The following is a 17,089-nucleotide window of genomic DNA, read 5'->3' as shown; positions in this document are numbered from 1 at the left end:
AGAACCACTTGGCACCATCTGCTAAAGCCAGACATAGACTCTGGTGACCCAGCACTCCCACCCACTCTGAGGAATGTACCCCTTAGGTAGACAGGCAGACATTCACCCAAATCATGAACTAGGATTTCAGAGCAGGGCTACTGTCAACAATAACCCACAACTGGAAACAACCCAGGTGCCCCTCAACAAGGAAACGGGTAAGTACACTGTGGTACCATCACACCCAGGAATATCATACAGCCGTGAGGACAAAGTGTACTTACGCACCAGGAAGTGGATGAATCCCCCAAGCTGGATGGAGTGAAGGAAGCCAGACACAAGGAGAACAGCCTGGGCCCTGACTGGGGTAGCTCAGACCATTAGAGCTTCATCCAGACATGCCAAGGTTTCAGGTTCGATCCCCAGTCAGGGCACATACAAGAATCAACCAATGATGCATCAGTAAGTGGGATAAGAGATCTCTCTCTCTCTCTCTCTCTCTCTCTCTCTCTCTCTCTCTCTCTCTCTCTCTCTCTTCCCCTCTCTCTTTAAAATCAATCAAGCAAGCAAGCACAGCCTGTATAATTCCAATTTAATAACGATGGAGAAGAGAAACTCTCCAACAGTGGTTATTAAGAGTACAAGCAGAAAAAGGCAGGAAGGGGTACCCTGAAATCCGGTGGTGGCTATTACCCTGGGAGAGGGAGGGGCTGGGGGGGGCAGTGAAGAGTCTCCAGGAATGGGAGTGCTCTATTCTTGGTCCTAGGAGATGGTGAAAAGGACATTTGTTTTGTAATGATGTGTTAAGTCGCACACTGACATTGCATGCACTCTTCAGTGTGTGGTATGTTTCACAATGAAAACATTTGGATAAAAGGATGCAGAGATGAACTTGATATGTATTACGCACCAAGTACTGCGGCACCCGGAATTTGAACCCGAGGCCTCTGCCCCCAGCCTGTGCTGCCTCATGGTGCTAACTCATTGCAGGGGCTTGGGCAGGGGCGGGGGGCAGTGTCTACATGAATGTCAGGCTGCGGACAAGTGAACTGTGGAGACGAAGATACTTCACACCCCCCAGCTAGCGTGGGGCTCTGACAGCAAACGCACAAGAACAAGTCACGGAAGGCCGGCACGGGACTAGCATCAGCTAGTGGGGCAGGAGGTCCTCGCGGGTGCGGGCTAAAATAAGCATGTAGGAAATTGCAGGGGCGGCCCCAGCTCTTCATCCCTCCCACGTGCCATCGGCCCTGGGGCATCTCGGTGCCTCTCGGCAGAGAGGCAAGGTCAGCTTCCCCACCCCTCCCATGTGGGCTGTCCTGGACCCTGGCCGGGGGGATGTGACAGAAGGGACGGTGTGCTGATGGGGGGAACTCTCAAGGTCATAGAACACTGGAGTAGAAGAGCTGAGACCTGGATTCAGATCTCCTGCCTCCCACCCCGGGCTTGCTCTTTGGTTCCAAGAATTCAGGCCCTAAAGCACTCATTCCAAAAGGAAGGCATACACCTGATTTCCTTTCTTTAAACATCGATTTAAAAATGGTGCACTTGGCTTCTCATTTAGTCACTAAGAATTATTCCGTCACCAAAGATCAGGGTCCTTTTTATTGTTTTGTTATTGTAGCTTGGGGTCCACTGGGGACCCTGGACTCTTCTCCGGGATCCTCTCCCTCGACTCCTCCCCTGCCCCCCACTGCACAGCCCTGCAGAGCAGCCACCCTGGTAGCTTTCTGCTCTCTCTTCACCACCTCCTCTCCCTCCTGGGGTGACGGACAGGCTACAGGTGTCTGCAGATGTGATAATAAGCTCCAGAATATTCCCCGGGCCCACAAGGAGCCAGAGAGGCCAAGGAAGGAGCCAGGAGTCACGTGCCCACTCTTCCTGGGTTGGGCTTCCTGGCTCCTTCTGGAAACAGCATCTGGGTATTCTCCTTTGAGAAGACACTCCTCGGTGATTCATGCCCATGTGCTTGGGGTGGGGTGGGCACCGGCTGCCCCTGGACTTGCTCCTCCTCTTATTGGGCCTCAGTTTCTCTGCTTGGCACTTCTACCAGTTCTAAGGGATACTGTAACCAACCCACAAACTGGGTGGCTCAGAACAACAGAAGTGTGTTCTCCCACCATTCTGGAGGCCCAGAGTCTGAAATCCAGGTGCCAGCAGGCCCATGCCTGTCCCTCTGACTCTCTCCTGGCTTCTAGTGGCTTCTGGCAACACTTGCTGTCCCTTGGTTTATAAGTACAGCTCTCCCATCTCTGCCTCTGTCCCCAGATTGCCTCTCCCCTCAGTGTGTGTGTGTGTGTGTGTGTGTGTGTGTGTGTGTGTGTGTGTGTGTCTGAATTCTCCTCTTCTTATGAGGACACTTGGGCCCATCCCCATCCAGTGTGACCACATCTGCAAAGACGCTGAACCCAGCCCATGATTCATGGTGAATCGCAGTCTGGGCTGCAGCTCTCCCCCTAGAAACCCCCTTTCACAAGTCCCTGGGGGAGGCCTCGGGGGCTCCTTGGCACACTGAGAAGCCCAAGCTGCAGGCGAACCCTGAACCGTCCTCCGACAGGCAAGTCTGGAGACCGAGGCCCGTGTTTCTGCTCTGAAAACAGCACAGACGGCTTCCCACCCGGTGCCCAGCAAACCCTCCCGGGCTGCGTCTTAAACACTCTTTCCCCTTTTGCTGTGATCAGAGGACTTGCTCGTTCCCCTGATGGGTGATAAAGGACGTCAGCGAGACTACTGAGAGCATGTGGTTGCTGCCTGCTTCCTTTCTCCCGAGGAGGGAGGACCCCAGGGCGTCTTGGGCTGGGTGGCCTTTAGGACTGGGGGGGGGGGGGTTGCAGAGATAAGGGTAGAGGCTCCAGGCAGGGGCGGAGAAGGGACTCAGGCAGGCTGATAATTTGGCGCAAGTAGTGACACGGGTTGGGTGGGCCCCCCAGCATGCATTTCCCCTTCTTCTGGGCAGAGTACCCAGTTTCGCTTTAGGGTGACCACCCCCCCTCCACCCTCATCTGGTTCAGGGGTGCTGGTGTGTGACTCGGAGCTGGCAGAGTGGCATCGGGTGGGCCTTCTCCCAGCCCCAGCCACTGGTTGCACGGTGGGCATGTGGGCTGGTCAGAACCACGGAGCAGCAATCCTGGGGCTCTGCCTAGAACTGCCGGGAGCTTGTTCAAGAGGGACGGGGGCACTAGAGCCACAGATGGGGGGAGACACGGACAGATGCTGGGGCCCGATGGCCTTACGCTCCTAGATCGAACTGCACCTGAACACGGCAGCAGTCAGCTCCATTGTTCGGCTTTAACATGTTGAGTTGAGGTTTTTCTCTCATTGTGACAAAACGTGGCCACTTCATGGTCACCTTTTATCATGTGAACGTGTGTCTTCGGGCACCTCCCTCGCTGCAGTGCCCCCAAGGACTGGGAACGTGTGATTTCCTCCATTCCCCCATTTCTAGGCACAGCCTCATCCCCTTTCGGCCTCATGCACACAGCCGTGGGAGGCGCCTCTGCAAGAGGCACAAGTCTGGGCGGGGAAACCGAGGCTCGCTCAAGTGGGATGGTCACGCCTCTGGGCTGTCTCTGCGTGGGCGTCTTTCCTCTCAAGGGGCAGTTCAGAAGATGGATCAAAAGTCCTCCTCACCCTGTGACCCCTGCAGCCCGTATCACTGTCCTTGAACTTGGCAGCCCCGGGGACTGCGGCAGCAGTGACAAGAGACATCTGACACTCCGACTCTCCTTATCTTGACACACACGCAGCACTTCACCCTCCACCTTGTGTCGAGGAGACAGGGAGACTGAGTACTGGCAACATGGACTGTCTCCTGGATCCAGCCGTGCCTGAAGGCCCTCCTTTGCGCATAAGCCAGGTTGCATTGGGATTTGGCCACTTAATCAGCCGAAAGAGTCTTGATTAGATGGCTGCCTCCAAATCCGAGGTGCTGTGTTTCAAGGACAAAGAGAAGAGCTGTACTCTGTCAGCCCCAGAGGTCAGGGAGAAGACCTGTCACAAGGAGCTTGGACATTTTATGAATCTCCCCAGTTACCCAGTGTCTTACAGACCCTGGGAGCAGGTTGAGGGGAAGGCTGGAGGGGTGGGGACTAGGACACATGGGACGGGCACCGATGTGAAGGCTAGGTGGCCCTGGGGAGGGGCTGGTCTTCCAAGGCCTGGGACCACAGGTGCCCCAAACCAGCGGTCTCGAAGTGGGTTCCCTGGACCAGCAGTATCGGCATCACTTGGGAACTTGTTAGAAAGGCAGCCTCTCAGGCCCCACCTCAGACCTCCTGAATCAGATTGGGGGTGGGGGGCCGACAGTCGTGTTTCAGTGAGCCCTCCAGGTGAGCACCGCTGGCTCAGACAGGTCCGTAAATGCAGTATGCTCAGCGAAGACCGCGGGCGATTTACTGCTGAGGAGACAGGTAGGGAGACAGGGCGCAGCTATGGGGGTTTCCTGTTCCCAAGCCGCAGGCTTCTCCCCTAGGCTCAAACGAGCGTGGTACAAGGCAAGGGAGAGCCACCTCGGCCAGTGCCTAGCAGGGCACTGCCTCGGCCTCCTCCGCGGACCCTCCTCCCGAGGCCACCCCATGTGGCAGCCTGCGGGCCTGGCGTACAGGGAGGAGGGCATGGCCCGGGGCCCGTGAGTGCTGGGCAGGGGTTGACCAGATGGCCTATAACCTGACGGGCTGGGACCAGGTGCCAGCCTGCCAGAGCCCTGACCACAGCCCTCCCTCTGTCCCTAACTCCAGTGCAGTAACTCCAGTCACCATGACAAGTGAGTCTCGGATTGCTGAAGCCTGGGTGGCGGACCCAAGGTTCAAACACCAGCCTAAGTCCACATTCCTGTCTCTTCCTCCTCCTGGTGAGTGGCCCCTCAGAGTTTGCCTCGATGTTTCACGCTTCCTACGGGAAGGAGGGGTTCTGAGAGCACACCTCCTAGCCATGGCCAAGGTCAGCCCAGCTTGGCCTCGAGCCACCTTGGGCCCGTCCCTGAAGACCACTCAGGCCAGCCCAGCCTGACCTCCGAGGCATTCCAGCACCGGCTCCTGGCTCGGGTTGTTCCAGAAGGGCCAGCCCCCGGGACATGGACAGGGTCAGCTCCAAGCCCCCCACCTCACCGCTCTTCCCCCGGACTTAGCTGTGGCTGAAAAGTTTACCAGGGGACCAGCAAGGCCACCGCTGCCACCATGAGAAACCTGATCCCCAGTTGCTGATGGAAACCAGGAGGGGGTTTTAATCAGCCGGAGCCATATGCTAGTTAACCGAAGATGAAAGTACTAATGATAAGCATCTTCTCGGAAAGGATGTCGTGCAAGGAGGAGCACAACAGCAAGTGACATCCCGCGTCCTCACAGCAGCCCCTCGTGGCGCTCTCATCAGGGGCTGTGGGACCATCTGGGCCCCGTCTTTGTTAAGCACGGGAGTCACCGTGTTTGACAGCAGCTCCATGCGCACGCCACGCTCAACTTCTAAATACGCAATTAATGCCTATTAATTATCATTTTCAAACTAGCCACACGAGCCATTGTTAACTTAATCGGCTCTTCTATTTTATCAGGAAATTGTATTCTCTCTTTCTGTGACCCCTGCACCTGAGGCCACCCACCCGCAATGGCACCGGACACCAGGCTGACAGCTCGCGGGAAGGCCTGCCGGTCCTCTGGCCCTCCCGATGCCCCGCACCCCCCACCCCACCCTCCGTCATGAGACCGGAAGCCACCTCCAGCCTCCAGAGCATTCCACGGGGTGTCTGAGCGGGGGCGGGGGCTGGGGGATGATGGCGGAGGTGAGGCTGGGGCCGCGGGACCCCAGGTCAGATGGGACTGATCTAATCTATAGGGGGGGGTGGCACCCCTGTCAGCTGTGCACAGCCCTGTCCTCACCGCCTGCAGTCCAGGGCAGCGCCCTCCCAGTCACACTAGCCAGCGCCGTACGGTGTCGTTAACCCCGGTGCACAGATGAGCCCATGGAGGCCCACAGGGCGGAAGTGAATTCCTTAGACCGCAGAGCAGATTGCGGCCATGCCAGGACTGAGGCTCAGCTCGTCCGACTCCCCAAGACCGGGCGTCCCCCTGAGCCTGCACGTGTGACAGCCGGCACTGTTGTCCCGCGGATGTCCACTCTCCTCGACCCCCTTGGCGTGGAGGGTCCTCCTGCCCCGCTGCCTTGGGGCGTGGCCATGTGACCCGCTCCCACCCATGGGACCGGAGCGAGTGTGCTGCCCAGCACAGCCCGTTTCATGGGCGGTGGGGCACGCTCGGGGGGTCGGGGCGGGGAGGGTGCAGAAGACACAGACAGACAGACAGAGCACAGGCTTTGCAACCCGAGTGGGTCAAATGACGCCAAGGAATTCCACAAGCTCCCGGCCTTACCGCCCTCACCCGTGCAATGGACACGGGAGAAAGCCCGCCTCCCTGCGTTGCTGTGAGCATTGCCCGGGCAGCGCTTACCTGCAGGGAATGCTGCCTCTCGTGGGGTTCCGGCACCCGGCGTTTCCAAGGGCCCAGAACAAGGAGGCGCCGCGTCCTCCCTGTCTGCCTGCGTCCCAAGGGCGCCCGGACTCCGTGGAAGCCCCGTCGCAGCTTTCTGTAAACTCAGATCACCTGTCCCGCCCTCCCCTCCGCTCCAACTGGAGGAAGGAGAGGAGCGGAGGGGAGGGAAGAAAGGAAAAAAAAAAAAAAAAAAAAGCAAAAACATAAAAAGAAAACTTCGCATTTGTAATGCCAAAAGAACTTGACAAGCTCAAACACTCATACTGGGTTATGTTGTAAATATTAAAAAGTTGAAAAAACAAGACTGGCTTCGACTAATCACCTTGGCGTGAAGAGACATCAGCGTCAACCCCAAGGAGCAAACGCGCCCCTCTCTTCCCTTCCCAGCCGAGTCTTCGGCTGGGGACCCAGGAAGCAGTGAAAGGTGGAGCCGGTGGCCCTCCCCGCCCCACTCGCTCATTCATTCGTTCGTTCGTTCATTCCACCAGCATATACTGTGTGTTTCCTATGTCCCTGGCCTTGACCTCACAGGCTACTTGGTGGGGGGGGCGGGGGGGGGGAAGCGACACCAGAAAAGCACAGAGGGCTGAGCCTGGCGGGGTTGGTCGCAGATGCAGAACCTGGGACCCCTGACCCAGCGGTGGCGCCTCCGAGGACGGCCCCGCCCACCAGGACCGCGCCTGCCCCACGGAGCCGCTCTCCGGCGGGAGATCTGCGTTCCCCAGGCCCCCGGACTCCATCCAGCCCCGAAGCGCCACCGGGGCCTTGGCTGGAGCAGCGCCCGCGCAGACGGTGACCTGCCTGGCTCTGAAGTATCCCTGTGCCCACTCACCGTGTCCTCCCCTTTCAGGGCGAGGGCTCCTAGAAGGGGGGGCTGTGTTCCCAGGGCTGACCCCACAGCCTGGCCTAACCTGCAGGGCAGGGGGCGGGGGCCGTCCCAGCCCCCACACCTGCCCCGCGGCCCCTCCTCCTCACCCCGTCTCTCCCATCCATTTCTTGTTTCATAAAAATCAATTTCTGCCCCGTGTGTGTCGTGTACATAAAAGACTGTGGCACCAATTAGCCTTCGCTCGCTCTCTCTCCTTCTCTCTTTTTCCTCCTTGTCTTTTTTGGAAACCTCTTTGTAGGGAAAATCTCATATTTCAGCAATTTGCATTATCCACACACTCAGCTTTGAAGTTCTAAGTTATGGTAAGAAAAGGACCCACTTATCTGCCCATAAAAAATGTTCAAAGCTTATAAATTCCCTGAAACAGATGTACATTATCATTGGATTTGCCTTTCTTTTTGCTCGAGCATGCCTAATAAGAGTCCCCGCCGCCCCCTGGCCCCGCCCCCGCCCCCACGAGCATCTTGTCTCTGCAGAAGCCCGCTCCCCACTGGGCCCGCGACTTCAAAGGTCCCAGGCTGTCTGAGAAGCAAAGCACAAAGTGGGAACATAGGGGCCTTTTCAGTCCCCCCCGTTTAAGCCAACACCGTGCCTGCCTGCCTCCCCTCTCCTGGCCCGGGGCCGCGCGTCAGCCCTGCCCTTCCGCCTTCCTGAGCCCACTGAGCCCCTTCGGGGAGGAAACGCGGGCCTCATTCTCTCCGGGGCTCTTCCCAGCTTTACTTTTTGTCCCTCCCCCCACTTCAGAAGAATGTTGTTCCACGGCCCGGGGAGGTATTCCCAATCCCCCCGTGCATCCTGGGCACTTTCATGGGAAGGCACAGCACAAGCAACTCCTATCCAGCGGGGCACCCCTCGGGGGGAGCCCCGTCTCCAGGCTGCCCTTTTTAATTTCTTCTCCACTAAGTGGCCGGACAGTCAGTCACGTCCTGTCCCACCCGCCCTGCTGACCGTCCAGCTTGTCGATGTTTCTGGGCTCCCCCCTCATTGTCCCCATTCAGCCTCACGGGCCTCTGTGGGTTCACCCAATGGCCCACCCGCCCTTCTGCCTCAGGGCCTTTGCACCAGCTGCTTCTGCTAGCTTTTCACCTGGCTGACTCCTCTGCCTCCCTGAGGTCTCCACCTGAACATCACTCCCTGGAGAGGCCGCCTCCAGTGCCCCACCTCAACCGTGCTTCCTGCTGTTCCCTCCCATCTCTCCCCAGAGTGATCACAGTGGACAAGGTCATTTTGCGTGTGGCAGCTGTCCCCGCACTGGGCTGCCAGCTCTGCGAAGGCCTGCAGGGAGGATGTCTTATTTCATGCTCAGCATGGTTCCTGACAGAGCAGCTGATCAGTAAATATTTTAAAGTACAGATGGAGTGAGGGCTCTGGAGATGAACTTGGGAAGGTGTAGTCCAGAGAAAGGCCAGCTGGGTCTGAGCACTATCTCTCTGGGCAGTGAGTTCCAGCTTTGGGCTGTCCTTTGCTCTTCCCAAGCCTCGAGCATACTATTTGGGCGGCTCCCTGTCTACAGAAGGTGGTCAGACCCCAGGGACTGACATGGAGTAACTAAGCCACACAGCGAGGCTGATTGAGGTACTCAGATCCTCCAAGGAAGGAGGGAATGATGGAGGGAACGAGGGAGGAGGGAGGGGAAAATGGCCACATGGACCACTCTAGAATATTTGGGCCAGGAATCTCTGAGCCAAATCACAACCAGATGCTGCTCTTTGAGGACAGAGTCAGAGGAAATGGGGTCGGTGACTTCGGTTAAAGATGGCCAGCGGCCCCTCTCCATCTGGAAAGGATCTAGCCAGGGGACTGAGCCACACAGTCACCCAGGACCTGGACTGTGCTAGGCCCCAGGCCGAGTCCAAGGGCACTTCCCCTTCCCTCCATGCTACCCAGCACATCCCCAGCATGTTCCGATCTCCGTCTGTCTCCATGAACCCCGCCACAGGGCTGTGCCAAGCGCGGGGGCCAGGTGGGAGGCCGGGAATGCGTGTCGTTCAGGCACTCCGCAGATGCTCCGCACGCACTGATTTGCGCTGAGCCTTTGAGATGACAAAGTAATCTTTGGTGACCGCCACAGGGCTTTGAGGGAAACAGATGTTCATTAAACAGTCAGAGGCACAAACAAGGACGGGCAGGCGCTCCTGATTAGTCACAGATTATTTATGAGTTCACCTGCTCACTCCGATGGATTTGGAACCCCCGAATCAGGACTCCTGGCGCGCTTGCGGTCGGTGGTAGTGACGCGTGGAGCAGTGGGAATTCTGAGCCATTCGACCTGCAGGTCCCCAGCTGACACCCAAGAAGGCAGGGCTGGTCTCCCTGCGTCGGTGGTCATGTTCTTCACTCGCGTTCTGTCTGTGGTCCATTCAGGGCCACGCTTTCTGCATTTTCGTGCTGCACCGGCCTATCCCCACGGCCGCCACTGGACAGCTGAGGCCACAGCCTGCATGCAGCAGGGGCCTGAGAGCTGGGCTGGGCTCAGCCTCAGGTGAGAGTGACCACTGATTCTACACCCCCAGCGCCTGAGTGCTCCAGCCTCTCCGACAGGAGGAGCAGTTCCAAGTTCCCCGACACAGGGTAGGGTGCCCAGAAGCTCAGGAACCAAGCTGGGTCTACAGCACAGCAAAGCAGTGCTGCTGCTGGTGGTCACACCAAGCCCCTGTACCCCAAGGCCAGGCTGGGCCGCCTCCCCAGGGAGCAAGGGCCGAAAAGCCAAGTGGGAAGATTGGAAAGAGGCCATCAGCCTCTCCCGAAAGGGCCAAGGGCAGAAGGGGTCAGGGTAAACCTGCCCTTGTTGAAAGACACCCCTGGGAGTCTCCCTAAATTAAAGTTGGCTCTCTTCAGGGGCCTGTCATTTTATCACAGGGGAGGGTCGGTAGGTAACTGAGGGCCCCGGTGGCTGGGCAGCGAGGAGGAGGACTCAGCCTGCACATGGAGGGCTGTGCTGAACTCCAGCCCTGTCCCCTGGTGCGGTCACGGCCATCTGCTCCAACATCCCGAAGCTCTCTGGAGGTCCCCAGTAGGGCAGGGGTAGGGGAACTCTGTCTGCCTCCCCTGGGCTCCCCCCGCTTCACGCAGGCTTAGCCCATTCGGTTCTCAGCCGTAGGGTCCCACTGAAGCCCCACTTCCTGGGGTGGGGAGCTTGTGAGAAGCACTGGTCCCAGCTTCCACCCCCCACACCCAAGTAATCCCACTCTGGGGGGGAGCCTGGTCCCTGCATTTAACGTGCTTCCTGGGAGGATCCGATGACTCTCGAAGTTAGGAATCCCCTCCCAGGGCCCTTGGAGGTCATCTGGGGGAAACTCAGGGCTCTGGGTTCTCAGTCCGGCTGCCCAGGAAGGCGTGGGGGGCCGGAAACATCCTGATGCCTGGCCCTAGGCCAGACCAGCATATCAGCTTCCTCAGAGGGGGGGCTCCAGCACACCTGCCCAGATGCCCCCGAGGTGCCCTGAGGACGACCATGGCTGGCTGGGCCTCCCCAACCCCGCCACCTCAAGGCTCCCTCTGGAGGGTCTCAACTGCAGGTGCCGGGATTCTTCTACTTTGTGGGGACAACGTGAAGAGGCGAAGGCGCCCACGGGCCGGTCAGGGGGCTGGTGACGGGGAGTCCAGGCCAGCCTCTGTCATGTCCTCCCCAGGGTCCCCTTCCATTCCTAGAACATGGGTCTCAGCCCCAGTCCCCCTCTCACGCCCAAGGAAGCTGCTATGTAGAAAGCTTTTGCAGGCAATACACTAACCAGTAAAAAAATGCAAGGGTGTGACCCTTCAGAAGAGGGGGTTCAGGCTCAGAGGTCTGTGGGTTTGGGAGGTGACAAGACCAAAAGCCAGATCAGAGCCCCGAACAAGAAGATGAGTGCAGGAAGTGACAACATGAATGGCGGGGGCAGGGGCTCTGGGCACACCCTTTATTTAGGAGTCAGTAAAGCGAGTGGCTGGACTGTCCCTATTGACGGTGAGAAGCCACATGCACGTCGGGAGAAGGGGCGATGCCCTGGCGGAGCCCATGAGCCTTGGGGACCAAGATGGGCTGAGAAGGCAGGTCCTGGGCTGAGCTGGGCCAGGGCACAGCTGTACAGAACCTGGGGGCACACGGGGATCTGCAGGGTGGCAGGGAGCCCTCCCTTCAATGGAGGGGCGGGCACGTCAGAGCTCGCTGGTGCGAAGCCCATCTCAGGGGTCCCTTTTATTCCCTGAGCGCTGACAGGCCTCTCAGAAGCCGGGTTATTGGTGCTGGGGTGTGAAGTACAGGCAGCCTCTCCCTCCTGCCCCTCTGAGAAGGCCTTCCCTCCAGCCCAGTAGTGATCTGACATCCACACGCAGAGAAGGGCAGTCTGCAAAAGAAACTGCTCCCCACTCTTTCTTATGTCAGAAAGCGTCATGGGCTTGTCTGGGCAGGACGTGCCCCCTCACAGCCCCCAGGAGATGAGAGCGGGCCGCGGGCGCTGCAGCCTCACCCAAGAGTTGCCTCGACAGCCCAGACGCCACAGTGCCCAGGGATAGGTCGGTGGAAAGGCGGCATCCGGGCACCCGCAGGGGCCAGTGTGCACGTGGGTGCGCGGCGGGAGTCCAGTCTCCCCTACAACCTCGGGGCCCCACGCCAGCCCGGTGCTCAGAGCTCAGGGGCCGGAAGCAGTGGCAGCTCCTCCAGATTGGGGGGCAGGAGATTTGCCAACCAGACGAAACTCACCCGCCCCAGCTGCAGGAAGGTGCGCTGGAAGCCTCGCCAAGGAGCATGGCTGACCCCTTGTAGGCGCCCCACCCCCAACACTCCCTCCCTTTTTCTCTCTTCTTCCTTCAACTTCTAATTATTTGGCACAGCTTCTTCTAGAGGTCGCTTACAGGGGCGTCAGAACGGAAATCAGCCGTGCTCCTGAACTCAGCAGTTCTGCATTGCCGCTGTCTCCTGCTGGTGGGCACCGTGGCAAGCCGGGCGCAGGGGCGCGCCACGGCCTAGGACGAGGCCCACTGGCCAGCGGGGGGGGGGGGGGGGGGGACAGCCTCAGAGCAGCAGGGGTCTGAGCAGCTGTTAGTGGGAAGGGCCCAGAGCCTCCCCACGCAGGGAGGCCAACCTCCAAAGACCGTGGGTCACAGAGAGAAAGGGCCCAAATATGAACACGATGCTACCCCCTGGGTAAAAATAAAGGGGTGGGGCGGGAGGGGGATTAGGCAGGAACTGCAATGTTTTCTTTCTTAAAAATAGATCTGAAATGAATATCGCAGGACATCAGCGTTTATGAAATCCGGGGAGCTCACAGTCACGGTGACATGACTTTCTGTTCCAAACTGTGTCTGAAATATTTGCGTAAAGGAACCAATCTGGGGGTACAGAAGAGATGAAGAGGAAGAGCACAGAGGATTTTTAGTGTTTCGTGAGAATTCTTTGTATTAGAACGGTGCCTACATGTCATGACACATTTGTTCAAATCCACAGAACGTACAACACCAAGCGTGAACCCTCAGGCAACCCATGGGCTCTGAGTGATTATAAGTCAGTTTTAGTTCATTCTTGGTAAAAAATAAATACATAGAAATGTACCACTCCGGCGAGTGACATAGATAATGGGGAGGTGATGCCTGTGTGGGGGCAGGGGGTAGGGGGGAATCTTCCTACCTTCCTCTCAATTTTGTTGTAAACCTAAAACCGCTCTGAAAAAAAGTCTTCTAAAAAATTAACAAAATGTAAATGGGGAGCGAGCTTATATAAATGCGTTTATTCTTGTGAATAATGGCAGCTAACACTTCTACAATGCTCCCAAGGCTCACTGAACTCTTACCGTAAATCTGGGGGGTGAGGCTTTTACAATCCCCCTTGATAAACTGAGGCTTGAGAAGCACAGTGGAAAGCACCCCAGGGCATGAAGAGAGGACGTCAGGACTGGAATCCAGGCAGCCTGACCCCAAGTCTGCACTCCCAGCCGCCTCCTGATGCACTGAACGGCCCTCGAAGGTGCCCCGGAAGGAAGTACTTTTCACTCCACATCTTTGTTCTATTGGGTTGGCCAAAAGTTCATTTGGTTTTTTCTACACGATGGCTCTAGTAGTGCTTAGCTGTCTTGAACTTCATTCGAAACAATTTTGTTAGAGTGTACTGTGACAACTGCCATATCAGCGTGCATTTAAGAGAAGTCAAATCTGGTGAATTTTTGGGTAGCCATTTTAATATTGAAGATGGAAGAAGAGACGCAACATTTTCGGCCTATTATGCTTTATTGTTTCGAAGAAGGTAAAAAACGCAACTGATGCGCAAAAAAAGGTCTGTGCTGTGTATGGAGAAGGCGCTGTGACTGATCGAACGTGTCAGAAGCGGTCTGTGAAGTTTCTTGTACTATTGACATTTGGGCCAAATAATTCTCTGCTGCAGGCTGTCTTACGCGTTGGATGGTGTGTAGCAGCCCGCTGGCCTCTGCCCACTAGAAGCCAATGGCAGGAGACAGCCGACATACTCAGAATATCCAGATCAATCAAGTTATTCATGAAAATGACACATGTGCCTTTTATTTTACAGAAAAAAATTAAACCTTTTGGCCAATCCAATATTTGAATCTTTTACATGTGCAAGTTGCTACTTTTCAAAATGATTTCTACAATAAACCCCAGTTACCATGCGACAGACTCCTGGCAGCCGTGGGGCCGGGGCACGCCGCATGGGACCTCCTCTCAGAGGCTGAGGAAACGCTCTAAAGCCACCAGGCCACAGAGAGCTGCCGCGTGGACCCAATTCCTGGTTCGTTTCCACGGTTGCAACCATTCTGGGCCTGGGGCGCCAGTAGCTCCTGTCTGCTCAGCATCTTTCCTCTCCTGACCTGCTTCCTTGCCACAGGTTGGCCATGTGACCCCATTGGGCCACAGCGATTGGTCCAGGGATGGGTATCAGCTCTGAGCCCAGCCAATCAGAATCCTCCCCTGGGCTTTCCCTCATGCAAGACCCTTTTCCACTTGGTTGTGTGGTCCAGAGAGCCGGCGGCCCCCACATGCTGACGAAGCACGCTGGCGTGGTTACATCCCCTCCCTGTCTTGGTTACATTCCCATCAGTTGGGTGCTGTCAGAAGCCCAGACACAGTGGTTAACCTTCAGTGGTTACGGGACCACAGGGAAGACTAGGACCCCAGCTCTGACATCTGCTGTGTGATCTAAAGCAAGTTACTCAACCTCTCTGAGCCCAACATGCCTCCTGAGCTCCCACTGGCTGCCGTGTAAGGCTGTCCTGAGGGTTAAGTGTATTAATTCAGCCCCAGGCACACTAGTCGCTAATCCAAGAATATGGTGACATCAACTACGCCCACTGCCTTCGAAACTAACTCTTACCAACCACACTGAACCCAAACCAGAGGGTCTGGAAAAGGGGGCGGCCGCCGGGAGACCAGGCAGCAGAAAGGCCGGCAGCTGGAGTCCCTGGGCGCAGGAGATGTCCACAGAGGCACACACCGACTCCGGCACACGCGGAAAGGTACCTGAGAGTGTATATTTATAGAAAGATACATAGAAATGGACAGACGGCACCTAGCTATAGATACGCAGAGCTGGCAGAGAACCCCGTCGGTATGCATGTCTTTGCCAAGGGCAGAGCTCCAGGCTTCCACATCTTCCGTCACAACCAGCAACGCACCGCCGTCGGGCCTTGGAAACCCCCGCTTGTCCGCGGGGTCGGTTCCCGCTCCGGAGGGTCCCACAACGAGAAGGCTGGGTGCAGGGGCAGTCTTTAAAGGTGTGTGCGCCTCTCTAAAGACGCGAGGAGACGGAGGGAGAGGAGAAGTGTGTGTCCGCGGTGCGCATGGCAGGAAAGACGGGACTCGTTCGGGGCCGGGGCGTGATCCCACTGGGAAGACGTGAATGAGGACTCCCGAAAGGACAGCTAAGGTTCCGCAGTCGGGACAGGAAAACACAGCAGCCAGGAGGGTGGCGTGTCCACAGCCCGCTGGAATCATCCTTGAAGCATGTTACAGTCAGTTAAGGGCAAAATAAAATCAGAATAATACTAAGAGGTAGCAGCTGTTTATCTTCTCGGAGATTTCGAGGGTCTCTGGGAGGGGGTGGGCAGAGTTCTGGCCAAGGGGCTCCCAGAGCGGGGCGGGGCCGGGAAGGGTGTAGGCCTGCGTGGAAACCACAGCTGGGAACCCCAGGGAGCCTCTGCCATCTCCGGGCCACCTCCAAACCCAGAGCCACTTCCTGGGTGAGCCAGGCAGTCCCCACAACATATAAATAAAAGTTTAGTTCTGTGTCCCCATGTATCTTCTACACGGAGGCTAGCTGAATATTCGTGGAGTAACAATAATTATTAATAACAATAATCATAATAACAATAATTAAGAGAAGAATAACGCCTCGGGGATGGGGGTCCTTCCTGCGGCGGGGGCGGGGCGGGGCGGGGCGGGACGGGGCTAGGCCTGGTAGAAGTGGTGGTGGTGGTGATGGTGCTCGTGGTGGTGCCGGTGCTCGTGTCTCTGGACCGCCTGGCCGGCCTGGCTGTCGTACACCACCACGGCGGGCAGCTCCCTCACGTGCTCCCGCCCCACGAGGGCGCCCCGCCCCCCCGGCTGGCTCTCCTTGGCTCGGTGCTTGTGCTTCTTGTGCCCGAGGGGGGCCAGGCTGGGGAGGAGGGCCGGGCTGGCGGCCAGGTGGGCGGAGGGGGCCGCCGCGGGGACCGTGGGTCCCGGAGGGGGTTTGCTCCTCGCCCCTCGGGCCACGTGGCCCAGACCCACGCTCCTGCCCTGGGCCTTGGGGGACCTCACAAAGTGCTTGCTCCCGTCCTGGGCGCCCCGCAGCCGCTGCTGGACCTCGCAGACCTTGGCGAATGGGGCGTCGGGGCAGTGGAAGGAGCCCGGGTCTGCGCCTTGGGGCTTTCGGTGCGGGGCGTGGGCGGCTTCTGGCTCGTGGGAGCGGGACCGCGTGGGGTTGCAGGCGCGGGGGGGCAGTTCTGACTTCTGGGCCGCGGACGGGGAGCCTAGGAGCCAATGCGACAGGCAGTGAGTGGGGCACCTCCGTGCGTGCTGCTGCGCTGTGCCCCAGAGATCGTCCCGTCCCCGGGCTCCGAGCCGGCCCAAGGCCCGCTGTTCTTCATCAGCGCCCCCGTCTGCCCCCGCCCCCCGCCTCCCCCAGTCCTTGGAGGAAACCGCCGGGGAATGGAACGGTGCCATCTGCTAAGTGGGAAGAACTACGCCTTTGTTAGGGCTTTAAAAATAATCCTCCCTCCTAGCGTGCCGCGAAGGAGAGGGAGACAGAGGCGGGTGCCTGTCAGGTCACGGGGCACCAAGGATACCTGCGGGCGTACTCCTACACTTCTAGGGGTAACCCACAGAAAAACGGAACCTGGGAGGGGCGGGGGAAGGGAGCTGGGACGGGCTCCGTTTGCACTCCGCTGAGCAAGAGCCAGACATCAGCTGAGGAAGACAGAGCGACATGCTGCGTGGCGTCCGTCCATGTGTGACAGAATTTCCGTATCTTTTACGTTTCAATGGCCTCTCCTCCGATAACATCTTTAACCTTGTCCCACCCAAGCTACGCCGTCCCTCAGCCCAGGGGGACAGTGGCCGCCACCTGCCGGAGCCACCTGCCGGTCTGGCCCCCTGCCCTCACCCCGCCTTACCGGGCCCGAACTGGGACGTGTAGTTTTCTATCCCAGCGAGATCTAAGTAGTGGTTTCTCCTCTCAATGTTCTCGTCCACACAGTGGTGGTAGCAGCCAGGCTGCTCCAGGCGGCTGTCACCCTGGAACCTGTCGCAGGAAGACAAGAGCACAGGTGGGCGGTGG

At 58.0% G+C, this 17,089-nt stretch overlaps 1 protein-coding gene across 1 annotated transcript in view; it reads right to left on the bottom strand.

Moving 5' to 3' along the window:
• Positions 1–15,712: 15,712 nt before the first annotated feature.
• NKD1 (NKD inhibitor of Wnt signaling pathway 1) overlaps positions 15,713–17,089 on the bottom strand; it is a 60,849-nt gene continuing 59,472 nt past the window's right edge. Inside the window, exons 9-10 of the mRNA XM_090260653.1 lie at positions 16,926–17,053; positions 15,713–16,283 (exon numbers count right to left, since the gene is read on the bottom strand). Of these exons, the coding sequence (XP_090116779.1) occupies positions 15,721–16,283; positions 16,926–17,053 (691 nt within the window). The 3' untranslated portion in view covers positions 15,713–15,720. The remainder of the gene's footprint in view (positions 16,284–16,925; positions 17,054–17,089) is intronic.

This window comes from Furipterus horrens, unplaced genomic scaffold (assembly GCF_987537825.1).
Source record: "Furipterus horrens unplaced genomic scaffold, mFurHor1.1.pri manual_scaffold_13, whole genome shotgun sequence".
NCBI lineage: Eukaryota > Metazoa > Chordata > Mammalia > Chiroptera > Furipteridae > Furipterus > Furipterus horrens.
The sequence above is the reverse complement of the archived record's forward strand: the minus strand, read 5'-3'. Positions and strand labels throughout refer to the sequence as shown.